This window comes from Xenopus tropicalis, chromosome 8 (assembly GCF_000004195.4).
Source record: "Xenopus tropicalis strain Nigerian chromosome 8, UCB_Xtro_10.0, whole genome shotgun sequence".
Taxonomy (NCBI): domain Eukaryota; kingdom Metazoa; phylum Chordata; class Amphibia; order Anura; family Pipidae; genus Xenopus; species Xenopus tropicalis.
The window spans coordinates 33519774-33542560 of NC_030684.2; the positions used below are offsets into that span (position 1 = coordinate 33519774).

Genomic DNA, 22787 nt, shown 5'->3' on the forward strand with positions numbered 1-22787 from the left:
GAGTTTGAACTCCAGTTACTTCTGGCACCAAACTGATAAACAAGTAAAAACACTTACAGAGACCTCATTCATAGGCAGCCCTTTGGTTCTAGTACCTCCCAGTGCTGAATGCTTTACCCATTATGGCTTGTGGGACCCACTCTATAGTGAGGGAACGATGTGCTGCTTTTATAAGACACCGCAGGAACAGAACAGTTAATTGCGATCCACAAGAGAAAGTCTGCAATTCGCCGTTGCCTAGCGACATACTATTAAACTGGTACCTAGGAGAAAGGATGAGGCGCTTGCTGATTGGCTGTTGCGGGGAAACACATAGTTAAAGGGACGGGCGCTGAGATACTAGCGCTTACCCGACTGGCTATACACGGGGAACTTGAAGTTAAGGGGGCGGATACGAGAGAGGATAAAGTTAATAGCGATTGGCCGTTGCTGAGAGACCCGGCGCTAAGGGGGCGTGTCCCTGCAAGGGGTCGTGCGCGGATAGTTAGCGGCTCTCCTCAAGCTTTGCCGTTCGCCGCCGCCGCCGCCTGAAGCTTTGAGCGCAGCTAGAGGCTTGGAGTGGTACCCCCGGGCGGGGTTCAGCCCTGCTCGGCATGTTCCCTTCATACTCCTTTATTTTCTCTTTGGGCCTTTTCCTTCCTCTCCCGGTGACAGTTCGCTGCTCTTCCTCCCCGGGATGCCGGCTCAAGACGGTGACTGTATCCACGCTGCCGGCTCTGAGGGAGCGGGACCTGAGCTGGAGTGGGGCCGCCTCATCGCCGCCTCCGGGACCCGCCGATTCCCGCCTTCCCCTGCACGTCCGCAGTGAGGCGCCCGGGAGTGTGTCCGTAAGGGACGACTTGCACAACACCGAGCCGCCCTACTTCACTCTGGGTGAGGGCCGGGGAGAGAAAGCCAGAGGGGAGGAGGGCTGGGTATGGCTGGCACAATCATGTTCCCTCAGGGCACATACAGCAGGGACAGCCTGGCAATTATACCGGGAGGGAAAGTGAAGTTTATCGGCAAGAGGAGTTTCTAGTGAATAGCAGGTTATCTGCACTTACAGAGGTGTCCCAGGGGCACAGGGACAATCATAGGTCATGGAATAATCCCTAGTAGGAACGCCCTGTAATAACTACCTCTTAGGCAAATATGGAAAAACTGAGTGGAATAGACTGGAACCCAAATATACTAATATTAGAGAAACGGGGTGACAGAATCTGAGCCAAAGTCATAGCCAAAAGATCTGTCAAATGGGTATTTCATAGCAATGTAATACTTACTCAAGAGAAAGTACTGCTGAATACTAAAAAGAAGAAATAGGTAAAAAAGAAATAGAAGTATAAAAAACTGCCCTTGAAAGAACAGCGCAAAAAGTAAAGTTAGGTGTCCCGGGGGCACAGGGACAATGATAGGTCACAGTAATAATCCCTAGTAGAAATGCCCTGCAATAACTAGCTCTTATGCAATTATGTAATGGAAGAGTGGGGTAGACTGAAGCCCAAAGATACTATTATTAGAGAAACGGGGTGACAGATATTGAGCCAAAGTCATAGCCAAAAGAACTGTAAAATGGGTTTTTGATTGCTCTCTGATACTTTCTGAGGAGTAATTAGTGCCGAATAATTATAAGAAGAAATAGGTAAAGTATAAAAAACTGCCCTAGAAAAAACAGCGCAAAAAGTAAAGTTAGGTGTAATACCTGCACATAGGTGTCCCAGGGCCACAGGGGCAATGATAGGTCATGGTAATAATCGCTGCAATAATTAACTGTTATGGAAATATGTACAAACTGAAGAGTGGGGTAGACTGGAACCCAAAGATACTATTATTAGAGAAACAGGGTGACAGATATTGAGCCAAAGTCATAGCCAAAAGATCTGTAAAATGGGCATTTCATTGCTCTCTCTGATACTTTCTGAGGAGTTATTAGTGCTGAATAATTAAAAGAAGGAATACTGTAGGTAAAGTATGAAAACTGTCCTTGAACAAAAAGTAAAGTTAGCCCAGGTGTAAAACTGAAGGGAGTTGGTTATGAGTTGTGCCGCCCTGTTTCATTATATAAAAGAAGCGATGTTTTCTTTTGTCTTTTTAGTTTCTGTAGAAATTAATGTGATAATGTGAATCTATTTCTGTGGCAATAAATGCGATTTAATAAAAGTGACATTTTAAGGGTATTTCTTTCATAGCTATTCAGTACACTTTGCTACTTTTAGTTGCCCTGCTATGGAATATGGAATTCATTTACTTATACAGAGGCCGACTGGGCTTGTAGATAATGGGAAATTTTTGTGTCATATGAAATTGCAAGACATTGTTTATTGCTGCAACTACTTTATGGTTGGGGTAATAATAAATGCCTAATTGGTTGTGAATATGATTGGAATCGAATGAGCAACAAGCTTGGTTTTGAATGTTTAATGCACATTTTATAAAATGGAAAGTGTTAGTTGTTTTGTGCCCTGAGTATAAGGCAGATTTGTTTATTGTCTAGCCAGATTGTGCAGACTTGCCCTTTAGTTAAAACATTTGAAGTGGGGAAAGTAAAAGTAAGAGAGAAACCGATAGGGACTGTCTATACTAAATATAGTGTAGTATAGTGTACCATTTGTGTGATGGTCCTTATTGCCGACTAGCAAGTTACTGTTGTTTGTTTGCATGTGTTAAGAGCAGTACTTAATCTTCCAGAGCCTCTTTCCTTTCAGTGTTTAATTGACTATGCTTTTGAAACTCATTCAGAAAGCATAAATGCCATCAATGAGTTAAGTGAAAACAAGGTGAATGCATTAACACTGTCTGCATTTGTGTTACACAATTACATACTTGGAAAGGGTAAATTATAGTTAAGCAATGGTTAGGGGCAGATTGATCAAAATGTAAACTTAATACATACAAACTCACCCACGTTCTGTTCATTTTTAGAAGCATATTTATCTAATGGTGAGTTCTAACTTTCACCCATTGATATATACACTTCTAAAAATCCCATAGGAATGAATAGAACATGAGTGAGTTCGTATTTGGCATTAAATATTTGTGTGCCATGATAGGCAAGTTCAAATTTGGCATTAAATGTACTAATTTATAAATGTCTAAAGTTAGATTTACTAGGTTTTGCCTCATTTACGTATTCGTCTGTTTTCTACTAGTTAATGTCTTGGTGTCTCTCTTTCCAGATGTTTTAATTTGGCAGTGTGTGGTAAATGTATATATATATATCTAATATTCATGCAACTTTCGTAAATTTGCAATGTAAGCATATAGAACATAATAATGTGTTTTTAGAATTACAATGAATATATTAATTGTGAATAGTAAACAGACCTCAGCTGTGTCGGAACATACTGTTTTGTGAAGTATTTTGAATATGTCTTATCCTCATGACTGCTTCATGGTTATGAGGGAACTGCACTTTTAAAGGAGAAAGAAAGGTAAAATCGCTGGGGGTGCCAAAATGTTAGGCCACTCAGTGATTTTAATCACTTACCTTATACCCCAGGTTGGTGCTCCTGCTAGGAGAAAACTGCACCAGCCCGGGGTACCTGCGAGGGGGCGATACTTTTTCTTCTTCTGTCTTTACGCCACTTAACAAGAAAGTCGCCATTTTCCACCCTACTGCACATGTGCCAGCCCTGGGATTTGGAAGAACGAAGACAGATGGAACTGCCTAACATTCTGGCACCCCCCCCCCCAGTAATTGTACCCTTCTTCTACTTTAAATGAGCTAAGAAGAGCAGTAGGGCATATATGTAGTAGGCAGAGGTGGGCCAAGTCGGCCCGGTGCCATAGAGGAGGGAGATGCCGTGCAGGGATCCTGGACTGGCAATGGCAACAGAGGTACCTACCTAGCACCCCATCACTGTTGTGCCCTAGGCAGGTGCCTCTTCTGCCTACCCCTAGTTCCGGCCCTGGTAGTAGAGATACACCGAATCCAGGATTCAGTTCGGTATTTGGCCAGGATTCAGCCTTTTTTGGCAGGGTTCGGATTCAGCCAAATCCACGGTCCTGGCTGAACCGAATCCTAATCCTAAATAGCATATGCTAATTAGAATTTGGAAAGGTTTAATTTCGCTGCATAAACACTAAAGTGTCAAATTTTTCACCGTGCGCACAGCATGCACCCACATTTAACCCTTACAAATCCTAATTAGCATATACTAATTTGGATTTGGTTCGCTATTGGGCCGAATCCCTTTGGGGAATTTGGGGGTTCAGCCAAACCCAAAAAACTGGGTTCGCTGCATCCCTAATATGTAGGTAAGCATTCTGAAACAAGACCAGGGACAAATACAGGGCTGTTCTTTAAATTGCTACCAAGCCAACATGTAAATGTTCATAATGTTTACATTCCAGGGGTAACATTATGCATTGTAGGCCGAAACTTTGCAATTTGTGCAGATTGCAGCACTTTACCATTGCTAGTACGCCATTGTATACCGTGTTTTGGGTAGGGCCTTTATTACTTTGGGAGAGTACTTTTATAGTATCTTATTCTTGTGTTTGTTATGTACAAAGTAACATGCAATGTTGTAACCTTGTATCAGTGTAGCACCTGTTTTATTTAATAGTGCCAGAATATACAATCCTATATGTTCTATCTTTATGTGGTGTTGTTTACAAACTGTTCTAGTAATAGTTACTGTGCAATTGCAAGCTTTATATGGGTTAAGTAAGCAACACCTTTTCAGGGCTTTTAAGTGAGTTGTTATTTTCATGTATTTGTTGATGCTGTGCTAAAGAAGTTATTCTAATATAAGATCAAAAGTTGCTGTTCTGTCGTTCAGGAAATGACTTGTTTTGATTAGTCTCAACAACAAATGTTTGTTTCATGTTGCAATTCACAGCATTGTTGTGACATGTTTTCATTTGATTTTGTTAACGTTTGCTACTGTTCATTCCCTCTTCTTTTCCTCTTTATTGTTTCAGTTGATTTAATAATATTTAATATTTATAGATGTAGATGTTCCTACAGGCACGCAGATTAGGTTACAGCGTTAGTGGAGTGGAGTGCAGGATGCACACACAGGGCTGTCATTAGTAATGAAGGGCCCCCATACTACTATGTTTTAGCAGGTCCTTTCCTCTGAGGAGCTCCCAATTATTAGCCCAAAAGTTATCTGGGTTCCCTAGACCAGCAAGTAGAATGGGGTCCCTCCTCTGCCACAGGGCCCCTTATTGGAGTCCGTGTTGGACTTTCCGACCAGGATACCAGGAAAACTCCCGGTGGGCCCAGGTGTCAGTGGACCCTCCTGCTCCTGAGCATTTGGCCTGCTTCATGGTCATTCCCTATTTCTGAATGGGAACAAAAAGGAGAAATAAATAGAAGAATAGATGCTAGCATGTAAATAAAAGAGAATAGGAGAATAAAGTGGTTGGGCAAGGAAAGGAGGAAAAATAGTTTGGAGAGTGAGCCTATGGTCTAGGGTTTTCTGGTGGGCCCATAAGTTCCGAGTCCGACACTGATTGGAGTATGCCCATAGCTGCCCTGTTAATGTGGGAAAATAGTGGAGGGGTAATGAGCTCCATGCATAGACCCTTTGTGTTAACTAGACCCATCTTTTGCCCATTTCTTTTGTTTTTGAGTTGTGTAGAATGGCTAAATGGTCTGGGATAGGGGGGTTACAGGTGATGTAAGCAAATGGCAGCCTTTATTGCACACAGTATGGCTTATAACTGCCTGTATATTTTTAGTTTATTTGCCAGCAGTATCTGTTTGATTATGATTGATATTACATTGATGATTGATTAGGGATGTGGCTTCAGCTTTTGATATACTCTGTGCCAGAAGATTCTGTACCTTTACCAAATACCAAGGTTCAGGTAAGATTAACTCATTTCTTGTAAGTTTGGGGCTTGGCAAGAATATTAGTAATAAATTAGTTGCAAAAAGCAATACTTTTATATTACTATTTTAGCACTATAACATTGTTGTCGGTCCAGATAACTAGATCAAGAGACTACAATAACAGAATCTGGTCATTGAATGACTGTTCTATATTTGTCAGACTATAATTTGTCCCATGGCAGCTGTTTTGTGCTTCTGACAAAAGTGTGTAAACTTGGGATGAATAATATTAATACTGTACTAAGAAAGACAAATTGTTTTTTGTGAATAGCTGAGGAAACAAGATGTTTAAACCTTTCACTGTTAAGCAGACAAGATGGAGAAGCAGAAGAGAACAGTGCACAATGCCTTTTTTTTTGCTAGACCTGTAGCTGAACATTACCATACAGAAGAATACTGCATCCTTATTAGTGGGTCTCTATAAATATAAATTAAGTTAATAGTATCTTTGAAAACCTAATAACTTCATTTTCACAAAGATATAATGAATTAAAGAATTCAGCGGCAGCTCCCCCTCTTCATTAAAATGCAATGCAGGTTCATGTGGATATCATTCAAATAATTTTTCTGCTTTGGTAGACAAATCATACCCTCTACTCCCTTTTGTCCCACCTACCCACTATTGAAAGGGGAACTATCATGAAAATGAAAATGTAATATATGCTTCATCTCATGGAAAAAAAATCTTCCACAATATAATCAACTGAAAATGATATATAGTTTCTGGAATAATTAAATTTTTCTTCACTATCTACCTCTCAGCATCTGTCTCTCCAGGGGTCAGAAGTCATATTTTGATCAACAGTTAGAGCCAATTCCTTTCCTAGGAGATGCATTATAACCAACTCAAATAACTGATTCAAGAATGGAGAGAGACAAGATTTCTGATGATTTTGAACAGTGAGCTCTAATACATATTCTAGGCAAAAGCAGCACAACCCAAACTCTGTATTAGACCTTATCGTCGATCAAAATTTCCCAGCTCCTGCATGAAGAGTGAATGCGGTATAGTGAAGAGTAACTTGATTATTTAGAAACAGTACAGAATTGTTAATGAATTATATTTAGAACATTTATTACATTTAAAAATTAAGTGAGATTAAGCTTATATTACATTTTTATTTTTGCAATATTTCCCCTTTAAATATTATTATTAAATGTAGGAAGACAATTCTATCAAAGTATTAGTCTTCAAAGTATTAGTATTAGCCTCAAAGTGCACTTGTAAGTGAAGCGTAAAAAAAATTGTTAACTGAAAGACAAAAATAGCAAGTACAGGTATGGGACCTGTTATCCAGAATGCTCGGGAACTGGGGTTTTCCAAAAAAAAGGATCTTTCCGTAATTTGGATCTCCATAACTTAAGTCTGCTAAAAATAATTTAAATATTAAATAAATCCAATTGTCTTGTTTTGCCTCCAATAAGGATTAATTATATCTTAGTTGAGATCAAGTACAAAGTTCTGTTTTATTATTACAGTGAAAAAGGAAATAATTTTTAAAAATTAGAATTATTTGATAAAAATGGAGTCTATGGGAGATGGCCTTCCCGTAATTCAGAACTTTCTGGATAATGGGTTACTGGATACTGATACCTGTATACTGATGTTAGTATCACATGGGCACGATAGGTATATCCTGCTAATTTAATTGGGAGATTATTAGCTGCAGACACACCAAAGAGCTAGGAACATGTATTGCATGCTGCCTTTGTGTGATTGGTCTTTTTCCAACTAAAGCTGGCCAGTCACAGGCAAATATTGACTGTTAATTCACTCACTCTTAAGTAAGTCAGCAACTGCTACTGCGGCTGTTGTTAGGAGATAAAACAAAAAAAAACCCCACGTCCACCAGTTAAATCTACATCAAGCCATTTAGTACAATCATTTGCCTCTGATATGTCATCAAAGGCCATGGACTTGCAGTCCAAATTCCCGAGAATGTTGCAACCAAAATATGCCCCCCTGTCCTAATCCTCTTTACACTCATATGCAGGAAATAGGAATCAAGTTAATTAAAGAACTTTCAAGAGAGACAGACTTCTGCAACACCCTTGTCCATAAACAGTGAGAATACATCACACTTCCATGCTGATCATGGCTCTTACTGAGTTGTGCAATATATAAATCCAGTCAAGCAAAAATCCTCTCTTATTCTTTTTCAAGATTTCTGGATTTAGTCTATATCACACTTTCCCCAAATCTACAAGGACCACTGTTAGCTCATTTTTAAATCCACACTGGCCAGTCTTTCTACTTTATTCAAAGCACAGCAACCTGTAAACTACCATAACTTATGTGAACTATAAGAGCACAGCATTTGAGTCTTTTAGCAACATGGTATATATATAAATTATAACTAGATATAGGAAACTGGTAAACAAGGCAGGAAAGGACGGAGAGGCAGGAAAAGGAAATCATGAAAAGAAAAGAGAAGATTACTGAAAACTCATCAGATACTGTAGACTCTGTTTACAGGACACAAACCTCCATCATTTTAAAATCCTGGATAATGTAAACATTTCATTGCAGTGCCAAAATCTTGAGTCTACGTAATAGGCCTCGATTTGTAACAAAAGTTTATCTTTAGTGCCCCCTACAAATCAATGAGGTAACATGGTCAATTTTTATATATTTCAAAATTGGTAAAGCACGGTAGAGCAGAAAAAAAATGTTTAAGTACTGGTAAGTCTCTAGACCCAAATTCTAATGCAGCATTTATGGAACTATGATCATTATTAATCCTTTTAGTTTCTTCAACATTTTTTCACAGGAGCGTAATTGTAGCTGCTCATTAGTGGGGTGACCAGCTGCCCACTTCAGTATCATAGAGCACCTAAGACAAGTGGTGGGTGTTATATTCCCTTCTCTGCATAACTGTATTGGTGTTTCTCCTACATATCCTATGTTGACATATTGATTGGGATGCCAACAGGTTGCAATCTTAAACCAAGCAGGGTTTTTCTTTGGTGCATAGAAGGAAAAAAAAAAAAAAGAGATCCCAGACATTTTGGGTAATAGCATCCAAGATGCCACACATTTCAATAGAGGATAGTATTTCCTCTTTCCTCACATTATTACAATCCCTGGATCTTCATTTTTAAATGTGTAGCAGGGATCAGGTTTGTAGTCATCTGTGTTACTAAAAAAATGTTGCTTGTTCTCAACTTATAACAGCAAACCTTTACACAAAAGTATATAGCAAAAATGTGCACTTTTAGTTGTGCATGTGTAGAAACAAACCCCCAAATCGCCCAATGGAAGGTTGTTTTGTAAACACTGTGTAATGCAACAAATAATTAGGTACACAATAAGTGCTCAGATATGTACTCTTGAGTATTCTGGGAACAGGGTTCATTCTTTGTAAAGAAGTAAGGAAAAAAGCAAGTTATTTAAAAAAAATGTCAGATTGTACTAATTATTTGACTTTTCACACTGCCTTCTTGCTTATAAATGAGTCCTGACTTCTATAAGCATCTGTGCACATTTAAAAGGGTGCTGTAAAGCAATGCTTGGCAGTACAACCAAAAAAGTTAGAAATGCAACAATTAATCAGGTAGACAGTAAGTGCTTAAATATGTGCTCTTAAATACAAGGTGAACAAGGGTCATTCTGTGTGAAGAAGTATGGGGAAGATGAAGTGGTAATATCTGTTATTTTAAATAATGGCAGCATGTGCTCATTTTTTTACTTTGCACACTGCCTGTTTGCTCATAAATGATCCCTATGGTCTGTTAGTATGTGTTTATACATGCTGTCAAAAATACTTGGCAATACAACATTGTTTCCAAAAAAGTTAAACATGCAGTAAATAATTAGGTGCACAGTAAGTGCTCAGATATGTGAACAAGGAGAGCAAGAGTCATGGAATTGTAGGAGGCACTCCTAAACCACCATACACACTCAAAATGAAACAGACCAAAACAAAATATGGTGGAAAGGCTGCTGTCTTTATTTAGGGGCTAACATAAAATAACATACCACAGTTGGTTCACCACAATTAACACTTTACGTATCCACTTACCATAAAGCGTAGGAGTCAGCATTACAAACAAGAACTATCCATCCTATTGGATGATATTTGCCCCACTGCCATCCTAGCTGGAAGCAGTCAGCAACGATGCCACCCCCCATCAACAAAACAACTCTCTCAACCATATTTTGGATAGCATTGTTCAAAATGTCCAAGCCTGTACAACGTATGGGATCTGTTGTCCGGAAACTCATTATCCAGAAAGTTCCAAATTACGGAAAGGCCATCTCCCATAGACTCCATTATATTATGATTATAATTTTTAAAAATGATTTCCTTTTTAGCTGTAATAATAAAACATTACCTTGTACTTGATCCCAACTAAGATATAATTAATGCTTTTTGGAGGTAAAGCAATCTTATTAGGTTTAATTCATGTTTAAATAATTTTTTAGAAAACTTAAGGTATGGAGATCCAAATTACGGAAAGATCCCATATCCGGAAAGCCCCAGGTCCCGAGCATTCTGGATAACAGGTCCAATACCTGTACTGGAAAGATAACCCCAGTCTTCACTATACAAACCTTCACAACTGCCCTCTAACTCTGTATGCAGAAAAGAAAATCCACCTAGAAGAGGCAGGAACTTAACGCTCTATTAATATTTTTTTCTGACTCTTTCCAAAGGTGTGAAATGTGGAGACTTAACCCAAACAAGCCTTTGAACAATTTCAGAAAAGACAATCACTACATTATGAAAACTCAACCTTAGCTGTTTCAAATCCCGTTTCATAAAATTAATCAGCTCCAATGTTCTAACCTTGCCAATGTTGTTTCCTCCTAAATGAACTATAATTATATCCGGATTAAGAAACGTTGCCCTTGCCGCCCACATAGCTGACAACAAATTAACCCATTTCATGCCTTTATTTCCCAACCAAAAAACCTGAAACTTGCGAGGGTCTAATAGATTGGATGTATATGGTCGTCTTTTTGCTCTGTCCTCTGCCCCGAATACAAATGGATGATCAGCAATCCATATAGTCATCTTGGCAAACACTGAAACAAATAAGTACTAAATCAGAAAGCTTTCGGTACTGATAAATGTGGATGTCCACACAATTTAAATCTTCCTGAAATCCACCTCTCCAGCATTGTAATGATTGACTCCCCCAGTCCAAAAATTGCTGCCTCAGTTGCTGCTCCTATTTGAAATTAGTGTGGTGTTATATATGCATTGCTCAATCCACATTTCACAGTACTAAGCCTTAATACTCTATTAAACTGAAATCTAGACAACAGGGTAGAATCCAATTGAACCAGAAATGAAATATTACCTTTAGGCCATATTGCCAAAAATTCTCTTATAATGCTGACTAGACAAATACAGGAGTCTGCTAAATCCCTGAGCCAAACTACACAACTTCCACCTTGCTGATCAGTTTTCCGACCTTCTAATAAAAATGCGCACTCTATCCTCAGATAGCTTAATGTCATCCACTTGCAAATTTGATGCAGATTTTTGACGCTCTACCAGTTCTACAAAAAATGCCAAATAAAAAAAGTCATTGTATTTTGCAAAGCAAACATCCGATAAAAATGAAATTATAGAAATGAACAATTGTGAAGGAGGTCTCCTAGAATCCGGTTTATACATTTTTTATGACCTTTTACAATCTGCTGCACTGTAAAATAACGATTTAAAGGCTTTCACCTGCTAGCTTCATAAAAAACAGAATACCTGCTAATGTTCTAGTAATGCTTGACCCAGATCATTGAATGGTCATTGAATAATGACAAAACAAAACGTATAGCCACATGTTATTGAGGCAGTGAAGTACAAAGATGTTATTGAGGCAACTCAATATGTATCTTTAACTTGCTAAGAACCTGCACCATTTGTTCCAGCTCCATACATAGCACCATATAGATTCTGAAATAGAATTCTTCAGTACTGATGAGCGAATTTTTTCGCCAGGCATGGATTTCTGCATTTCGCCATTGGCGAATTGTTTCCCAAAACTTCTGTGAAAAATTTGTTGCATGTCAAAAAAGTCGCGTCAAATTGGACGAGCCAGCTCCTGAAATCTCTGAAATCGAAAGTGAGAAAGAGAATTGGCAATTTGATTTGTTACACCTGGTATATGCCTTGCTCTTAACCCAAATACTATTCACCAAAAAATAGAGAACCAAATGCCTAAGAAGTCCATAGACTTTGAACACAAATTATTTACAGACCAAACCACACTCACATTATCACACTTAAATGCTTACTTGCAAATTGTTTACCCCATACTACTGTAGTCACCACCAGAGGAACCAACTTCAGCAGAACTATATTCCTTTTCAAGCCATTCTCCTTCCACGTTTCCGGCCAACTTCCCACACACCAATGACCATTCCAGTATGCACCAAAACCTTCCAATCCTGAGTTGGTATATATCTGCAAATCAGAAGCAGTTATAAAGTCTTGCTGCCAAACTGATCTACCATTATAAACCTGTAAAAATTGATGCCAAACCAGTAAATTATCCAGTGCTTCTTTGGACAACCATATGTGACAGGAAGGAGATTTCATACCTGCAGTCAATGCTGATAATCTCCTAGAAAAGATTATTCCCATAGGCATTATCCATGCTGCAAATGCCAACATACCCAGCAACGACTGAAGTCCCTTCAATGTTACCTTCTCTTTTGTTAAGGTTAACTCTTTCTCTGGCAATCTACATTTCATGGCCTCAGAACCTTTGGTTATACCCAAAAATTACAACTTGGTCACCGGAAAACAGTTTTCTCCTTACAATATGGGACCCCATGAATTTACAAATGGCACATAATGTACACAACAAAAAAATTGCGAACCAAAAGGACCAACAAATAAAAGTCCACTCAAGAAATGCTGTAAATGACTCAAAATAAGAGCAAGACAAAACACATGCCATAGGTAAACAGCAATCAAAATAGAATTTACCTTGGAATTGGAAACCTAACAAACTAAAACTCTCAGAATGCACCGGCAAAAGCCTAAATGCTACTTCTACATAGCATAAACCGTTATAGTACCCTTACCACACTTCCTCAATAAAACCAAAGCTTGGTCAAAAGTGGCATATTATACTGAACACATCTTTTTCTATTTAATCATTTTGAGACATGCCTTTAGAATACCAACTACAGTTATTTTACATCTGCTCTTAGCCACTCAGCGAAATAAACCAAATTTAAAACAGCCAGTCTCAATCAGCATTTGCTTACCCCTTCACAAAATTGGTCCAGGTGCCTTGCCCCAAACCGTTCACTCAGGGAAGATTTATTTTCACAACAGGTTCTTCTTAAAAAATCTCATAAATCAAAGTTTTTAATGGACAATCACCCCACTGATCCAATGGTCTGGGTGCAGCGCCCCAGATCCATAGCAAGGGGTGAGCCAGCAGTCACAAGCTCAATTTCTCTGATGGGTGCACACTCCAAACACAGGTGGAGGTGGATAAGAAACAAAGCTTTATTTCACATCCATCCTGACATGTTCCGTGTTTTTCAACATGTTGTCATAGGCCTAAATGTTAAATGGGATGTGATGGGACATAAAAGTTAAATGAGATGTGAGTTGCTTTATTTAGAGATTGTTACAAAATATATATTTAATTTTACTATAAAATAAATGAACTTGTAGCCCAAGATTAAAGTGAATAAATATAAGGTTAGGCAGAAATAAAAGTAATAGTGTCATTGTTAATTTATACTCTGTAATCTGGTAGTCCATGAAAAAAGTGATTAAACATTGGTAGCTGTAAAACAAAAGCAGCAGTGGCATTATTAACCAGGAGATACTCTGTAAAGGTAACACCTAAGCGATACTTTAGTAACATGTGTATTGAGTTCTATAGGATTAACAAGGATGTAGAGCTTCTGTTGCAAATTAAGCACTAGTTTCAATGTTTCCAATGTTTTAGATACTGCTGCAATCAGGATACAACTATGGTTTAGAGTAGATTTAATGAAATGCGTTATTAAGATAAATTTTAATGCATTTATAGTAGGCTTTTGAAAGTCTCAATAGGATTAGATATTTTGAATTAATTTATTGAATGAATAAATATATTTACATGTATTTGTTAACTTATTATTTTACTAAATTACAATTTTTTTGAATTGATAACGAAAAGTGTAATTTAGAGACTAGACTAATGTAATTAAAACTGATTATTTAACTAAGAAGAAATTAAGTAGAATTTGCAGTTGTTTTTAATCAGATAAGTAAGAGTTAACTATGTAGAGGGCGGTGATAGGTTGTGATGTCAGATACGTTGGTATTTTACATTTTGTGATTATGTGTTTGATAATATGCCCATGACTACGTGTTGAAAAACACAAAATGCATCAGGAATGATGTAAAATAAAGCTTTGTTTCTTAGCCACCTACACTTGTGTTTAGAGTGCTCACCCATTGGAGAAATTGTGCTTGTAAATACATTTTGGATATGAAAGATGGTGAATCAGTCTAAATAACCCCTTTTCTTTTTTCAGTACTACCCCAAGTGGGGATAGCTGAAAATTAATAAACAGTGGAACGTCAAAAGGGCTCCCTATTCACCCATGCTGTCTTTCCTTCTGTATTTTCTCAAAAACTAATGTCTATATGATCCTTAATGGAAGATTATCAACCCAATTCAAACCAAAACCTTCAAAAACAGGTAGTCAAAAGCCTTCTTCAAAACCTTTACTAAGCAACAAGGCCTTCTCCTTGTTTGGATAAAGGTCTAGCAAGTGGTGCCTTTTTTGCAGGTTCACTGGATTCCAAGCTTTTAAAGGGGAACTATCACAAAAATTAACATTTAATATATGTTTCATTACATTAAAATGAGAAATTTTCTAAATATGATCAATTAAAAATTCTGATCCTTTTGCCAAAATAGCTTATCTTTATTATCTCCCTCTCTTCATCTGTCTAACTTCATTATCTCTTCAAGCAGGAACTGGGAATCTAATTGTGAATGACAATTATGTCTATTGCAGCCTTTGGGGGGGGGGGGTCCTTTTAACTTAGAAGATGTCTAGGAAAAAGCTACTTATGCATGCATAGGTTCATGGCATAGTTTGCTACCTGTGGTGCTAATAGGAAGCCAGATGGTCCTTTTCCTTTAGCCTAGAAGACACTGTATCCATAATTTTCAAGAATAATTTCAAATTTGGATTTTTTTAGCCCACAGTTTTTCTTAAATGAGCTTGGGCTCAGAGAAAGATCATGTTTATGATTGTTTATATTGTTGCAATATTTTCTGACACGGTGTTTCACAGAGTGGTGCCCCCCTTACTTCAGAGACACCCAAGGCTCTTTTGGGATGTTCTAATTAGCATTAATACATTTTCTAGTTTTTGTTGCCCTTATTCCAACTTTTTTGAAAATGTTGTCTGACATCTAACATCTGATAGGTAGGATAGCGAACACAAGATATACAGGTATAGGACCCGTTATCCAGAATGCTCGGGACCACAGGGTATTCTGGATAAGGGGTCTTTCTGTAATTTGGATCTCCATACCTTAAGTCTACTAAAAAATCAATAAAACATTAATTAAACCCAATAGGATTGTTTTGCATCCAATAAGGATTATTTATATCTAAATTGGGATTAATTACACTGTTTTATTACTACAGAGAAAAAGGAAATCCGCTTTAAAATTCTGAATTATTGGATTAAAATGGAGTCTATGGGTGACAGGCTTTCCGTAATTCAGAGCTTTCTGGATAACGGGTTTCCGATTAAGGGATCCCATACCTGTATACTATACTATAAGAACATTTTTTTATCCTGGCAGTCTTTTTTTCCTCACTAATGTTTTTGGGGTAATCAAATCACAGATCTCAGCAACTTTGAAAACAGCTATATGCATGTTTTGCCACATTCTTCTGCTATAGAATGGATTGGCAGTGCTTGGTTGAAAGTGCAGGAATGTGATGTAGGGGTAAATAAATATCAGACTGCAACTCTACATCTTTGGAATCCCTTAGGTGAATATTTCCTCCTTTGGTACAATGTGTTGCAATACCACTCTCAGTATACAATGACAGAGTCTGATTGGTCATGATTGCTTATTGTATGGCGATTGTGTCTATTGTGTATACAATATATTGTGTAATGTGCTGATAAGATGGGAGGAGCATGATTTGGGGGTAAAAATGGTGGTAGATTGACACTCAGCACTTTTGATACCCCTAGTTACATGTTTTGTTGAATCTGCTTGTACACTTTGGAAGTATTGTAAACAAGATGTAGTTGTTACCCTTTTAAAAAGCGTTGCTTCCATTTGTGTCCCTATGAACTATTTGTAGTAACATGAAATAACACATGAGGTGGGGCCCCAAGATACACACGGACCTTCCATGCAGGGCCCCAGTGTTGTTTTTTTTAACCAAAAGTACTTGTGGATCAGACAGTGGTCCCTGAGAGGTTTTTTTTGCTTTCAATCATAAAGTGCCTGAAGAAATAAAGATTACACAAATTAATTTAATAATATATAGAAATAAAATAAATAAATTTATATAATATTTTTATATAAACTATTGATTTGCATAAAGTAATTATGCACTAAATTAGTAGCAAGGCCAAGTTTAACTGAGGAATATACTGCATGGGGAAGAAAGAAGTGGGACTGCTTACGTTACCATTGTGTATTTGTAACAGATAACAGATAAGGGCTATGGGAACAAATTCTTCTTCAAAAAGGTTTTACTAAATACATGTGTGTGTATGTAATAAATCTGCTAGATTCTTGATTCTAAATTGAACTGTATCACATCCCTTTTATGCTGAGTTTTAAATTAAATGAATGCCCACAGTTACTAGCCAGTAATTCTTTTGCCAAAGAGAGGGCAGTGACAGAATATCATTTTGCAAAAAAAAAAAAAAATACTCAAAGATTCAATAATAATGAAAGGACAGTGAGGGTAGTATACTTTACATAATATGTCATTAATGCAAGCATTATTCTGAAAAAAGTCTGTATAAAAGGACAAATAAAATGAAAGTAACCTATTTATCACTCTTTTAATGGACTTTCCTGGCCTTTCATGCATCTTTAAGAGGAGATGTATTTCAGAGGAATAAGAACTCCAGTTATCAATTTAAATGTGAATTTTTGGAACCAGTATATGTCTATCATAGAACTGTTTATTAATTATGGTTAACAAATGTTTATTTGTGTCTTACTGCCTAGGCATACATAATAGCAAAACAATAAAGTATAAACACCAGTTGAGTAGTTACTGGCTTATACTACCAAGTCTACTAAACTTCTGTGCAAGACATATCCACACAGAGCTGTGAAAAATCCCTCCTAGATAGGGGTTATGTACAAAGTTAGATTAAGTAAAATAGGAGAAAGGAGGATTAACAGCAAATTGTTGTTAAAACGATTAAAGCCTTAATGCTTTATATGTTTGGAAGTTACATCTTCATTCCAATGTGCTTGTGTGAATTTGATGAATTTGTGTGTTAGCTGCATAATCTGGAGACACAGTTATTTTTTTGTTTACTATAAATACTACATGTTGTTTGGCTACAAAACACCAGAGTTGATGAGAGTGCCAGAAGCACTAGGCTAGGGATATTTCTGAGCAACAAAAAAGATAGGATGCTACTGGATAAAAGGCATGAATTAGTTAGTAGAATAAGCACAGTGCATAATGTACAGTACCTCATATTTATTTTAGGCTTTAGTTGCACTTTAATAATCCAATTAAACCAGTACAGGTTATAGGACACATTATCCAGAATGCTTGGGACCAAGGGTATTCCGGATAAGGGGTCTTTCCATAATTTGGATCTCCATACCTTAAGTCTACTAAAAAAATCAATAAAACATTAATTAAACCCGATAGGATTGTTTTGCATCCAATAAGGATTAATTATATCTTAGTTGGGAACAATACCAAGGTACTGTTTTATTACTACAGAGAAAAAGGAAATCAAGTTTTAAAATTCTGAATTATTTGATTAAAATGGAGTCTATGTCAGACAAGCTTTCTGTAATTCGGAGCTTTCTGGATAACAGGTTTCCAGATGAGGGATCCCATGCCTGTACAATGGAAAATTACTAATAAATTAGGAATCTTTCCTTGTTCTTTTTTTCCTTGGAACTGCTAGACTAGACACAATTCCCTACATTCTCACAAAGTTACCAACTAACCTGACACATTAAATAAATTGAGTTTTTAAGGAGACGTGTAGGATAAACAAACAAACAAACTGTTCTTGTAGACATCACTAATGCAAGTATCTTCTTGCAGATGGCTGTAATCAAGACTAGGACCCCAGCACTTCAAGACAGCAGTGCTAACCATTGCACCACTGTGCTGCCGACTCAATGTTACTGTTATCAAATGTATTTGTTTTTTATTATTATTCTATTGTATGTATGTATGTCTTTATTTATAAAGCGCTACTTTTGTACGCAGCGCTGTACAGTACAATACATTAATATAAACAGGGTGTATTAAGATAATAGAGAAATACAAAGTATTACAATAAGCACAAATAAATAAAAGATACAGTTGTAATAAGATAAGAGTCAAAGACACAAGAGGATGAAGGTCCCTGCCCCGTAGAGCTTACAATCTATATGGGAGTGTAACTTACAGACACAAATAGGCAAATATAAGTGCTGTAGGTCATAGTGGGTGACATTACAATATAAGTGCTAGTTCCCTGGTCAGGTGCTGGGTGAGTGCTCCAAAAGGTAGTCTATTAGTATGGTTTTAAAAAGACTGAGGGAGGATTTTCTCCGGAGGAAATCAGGGAGGGCATTCCAAATGTAAAGGGCAGCAAGGTAGAAAGGTTTAAGGCGGGAAATAGCAGTAGTAGTGGGAGGTGCAACCAAACGATTGCTCTGTGAGGAACGGAGGAGTCGGCCAGGAACGTACGGAGACACAAGGGAAGATATTATCTATTTTTATTATAGTTCCATTTAAAATACTTTTTTTTATACAGGCCCGGATTTGTGGTGAGGCCACTTAGGTGGCCGGTTTCGGCGCTGGTTTTATAGTCTCCATTCTCATAATTCATTTGAAGATCCGTAGACTCGATCACTGAATAAAATGTAATCTTTTACATTACTGTATACATTTATTAGTAGTGTCAGAGAAATGCCAGCAGATAATGTATCAAGTTGGTTTGTTACAGATTTGAGTTAAGCTGGGATACTATGCTCAGAAGAGGTTGCAGCTGCTGAAATATACATAAATAATTATATCAAATTGTAACAGTTGAGTCCTGGCTTAATGAGCTTCTGCTTTTAATCACAAGAGGGTACATACCCCGGGTTGCCAAATGTAAAGGGTTTTAGGTAAATGCAGTAAACTCCTATCTGCCTGGGGGAAAGAAGATTTCTCAAGCTATAGTGTCCCATTTGTCATAGCTCTTAAAGTTAAAAACCTAAAATAATGTGGACAGTGTGGGGTGGACTAGTTTTTTGAAGGTGAAAAATTATATGGATATTTTATTTTATTAGCGTACAACAACCTTGGGTATAAATTTTAGGTTGCGGAATATATGCCAGTTAGTGAATGAAACAAAGTGATCACAGCATGACTCAGCTCTTTACATATGGTATATAACATACATTATTTATGAAAAAAATTATGATAAATAATTCAGGGCAATAGCTGTGACAATTTCTCTTTTCTTTCTTTTCATATGGACTCTTTGTGGCATTTAAAAAACAAAAAAGGTCCTGGCTTTTAGGCCTACTATATTAAGCTGGCCTAGGTAGATAGAGTTATTCTATACTGACAACCTCAAGATTAAAAAGGCATGGGACGTACTGAATTAGTTAAAACCTGGATGCCGAGCCAGCCTTCCTTGATGGATCATCTTAGGATTGTTTCAGTAGGTTGTTTAATGTTTTATTCTGAATACTATGATGAAAATGCTGCTTTATCAGTTCTGGTTTAGAGCAGCAATATCCAACTGTTCTTTTCAATAATCTATAAATGTTTTATAGAAAAGCAGTAACACAATATAAGAAGCTTTTATGAAAGAGCTTCCCATTTCAACCACAACTCAAAACTGTATCACTCTGTCTACCTTACAAACACTGGGCTGGGATATCCTTATTAAGTGATAACCTTTTTAACAAAAAGACCATACAACCTTGAGAGGGTTGAGGTTCAGAGAAAGGCAACCAGATTAATGATCTGGATTATGCTTATGTTTAGGTATATATAAAAGTAAAACAACTGACCGACAAATAAAAATGGGCATCTTACGCAAATGAAGAATTGCAGTGGGTTGCAGTGAAGAATTCATTAGTGGGCATTATATGAATTTTTCCTTTTTTTAGGCGAAGATATACTAATCTTTAAAACCGACGCCAGTTTATAGTTCAGGAATAATTTTTCTTACCAATTATTAAAAAAGCATTGCACAGATTGAAGTCATTTGCCATGTCTGCTCCAAACAGCATATGCAATGTATATGGGACTACTGATATGTGAAGCAGAAAGTAACTTGCAGTTTCAGTACCAGCAGATCTAGATCATTGCTCCTTGTAGCTTGTGTCTGTGGTTTGGTTACTGATTGGCAGCTCATTTGACTTAAGGTGGCCATACACGGGCAGATTTAAGCTGCCAATTTGTCAGTTTATCTTCCTGTGTTTGAGGCTGTGTTTGGGCCTACCTGACCAATATTTGTCCAACACTTGTGCAGGTTCTATTTTTCCATCGGCTTGAGGACCAATCAGTTGTTACTTTGACGACTCGTATTCCCATTTTTGTAATCTGATCATTTGGCCCCAAAGCCAAACCTTTGGATTAACCCTTTATCACCCACCTTAGGTGGGCCTATCACTGGAAAGATCCACCGAATGAGTGGAGTTTAAGGCCAGCTTTAGTTGCTTATGGACAAAAATGCAACACAGTTCTGTTTTTTGTTTTGTAAGATAAAATGATTGTGTATGACAGGTGAGGGGCTGTCATGGTGAGTGGGAAGGTGTTGGTATAGGGTGGGTGGGCTTCCATGGCCTTAAAGTGGTCCTGCATATCCACTTTAAAAAGATGACATGGAAAAAGTATCCAACCATTTCATGTGAGTCACTTTTGGCACTAGTCACTCTACTGTATTGTGTACCTTATCTGTAAATGCTTCCTAGTCTGAGTAGGTATTTACAATTTTTTTTAATTCTCTTTTTTGTACATCATAGTTTTTTCTGGATACAATTCTAGAGTAAGCAAAAGAGCAGCTCTTACACAAAATTACAAATGTAAGTTTTTAAGTATGCAGAGCAGAAATATTACTTTTCACACTGAAAATACATAGATGATAAACCCTAAATAAATGTATAAATAAAAAATATATTGTAATAGTTTAAAACAGCATTTAATTGCTACTTCATTTTAGGAGTAATTTACAATGCAGGGCGCACTGTACAAAGTGCAAAAAAAGATTCTGGCTTCTTCACCCCAGGGTTTGAAAAATAACCCCCTTTGTTTTATGTAATTCATTGCACGTTCCTGTAAATTACATCTTTCTGACTGTAAAGATTCTTTAGAGAAAATAAGCGCATAACCTCTTACCAAAGTAAACATTTACTCAGGGTAAATCATGTCAATTACAGAATTGCATACAAAAACCTACATAGTTATTTTCTCAGCTCTGAACCAATCAGAAATAATTACTGATTCACTGCTATATGTTACTACATCTTTGCTCTTTTGTTAGTGAGCCCCAGTAAGTTAAAAGCTGCACATTCTTAAACATGCTAAGCTCAAATGTTTTAATATTAATGTTACCCATGCTCATCTATTCATGGTATTTAATTGGAAGGATTAGTGCCATTATCAGATGCAAAATAGATTGAAACTGCTAAAATACAACTAGTTGCGTAGCTACACCACTAAGTCATGCGTGTGAGGTCACATGCTCATAAATGTGCACGCGTCGTCACTTTCACAGCTACCCCTACCCCCCAGCTTTGTCGCCAGTAGTGTTGAGCGAATCTGTTTCCCATTGGGCAAAAACTATCGAAATGACAAAAATTCACAAAGCGGTGAAAAAATCTGCAAAACATGATAGTTGCCAGTTCCAATTTTCTTGGAAATTTCTCGAAACAATTTGCCAGTGGTGAAATGCAGAAATTCGCTGAGGACATATTTATATAGGAATCCAAAGGCCACCCCCTAAAACCTGCCACCCTAGGCACAGGCCCTCGTGTGCCTTATTATAAATACGCCCCTCATTGTAGGGCAAGGGGTGTGAATGTTGGTCCTGGGGCCCATATACAAATGTGCACACAGATGCAAGACATGGGAGGAGTAGAGAGCCTAGTGGCACCCAGTGCAAGGGTTGGTGATGCTGTTATGCCACTAAAGACAGCATATTTTATAGTTCAGAATTTACCCAATACAGGTATAGGACCTGTTATCCAGAATGCTCGGGACCAAGGGTATTCTGGATAAGGGGTCTTTCTGTAATTTGGATCTCCATACCTTACATCTACTAAGAAATCAATAAAACATTAATTAAACCCAATAGTATTATTTTACATCCAATAAGGATTAATTATATCTTAGTTGGGATCAAATACAAGGTACTGTTTTATTTTTACAGAGAAAAAGGAAATCAGTTTTCAAAATCTGAATTATTTGATTAAAATAGAGTCTATGGGAGACAGGCTTTCCGTAATTTGGAGCTTTCCGGATACTGGGTTTCCGGATAAGGGATCCCATACCTGTATTATGCTTGTACAAAGAAACTGAATTAGGTGACGCCATGAACACATCTGAAAGAAACGTGGGTGCTTTAGGGGTCCCAATAAATGTATTTAGTATTTAGTTATTCATAATGTGTGAAGTGTACTCACACCTTCAACAAAGAGTTTAGTTTCAACCATTTGTTACTTTATATTATGCAATATTATTTTAAACAATGTGAAATAAAACATTATTACTATAACTAAAGATCAGAATTGAGAAAGCAAAAATGATGCAGGAAAATGCA

At 37.3% G+C, this 22787-nt stretch overlaps 1 protein-coding gene across 1 annotated transcript in view; it reads left to right on the top strand.

Annotated features, from left to right (window-relative positions):
• The first annotated feature begins 445 nt into the window (after window positions 1–445).
• Window positions 446–22787, top strand: part of astn2 (astrotactin 2) — a 675040-nt gene continuing 652698 nt past the window's right edge. The window contains exon 1 of the mRNA XM_002935205.4: window positions 446–873. Within this exon, the coding sequence (XP_002935251.2) occupies window positions 594–873 (280 nt within the window). The 5' untranslated portion in view covers window positions 446–593. The remainder of the gene's footprint in view (window positions 874–22787) is intronic.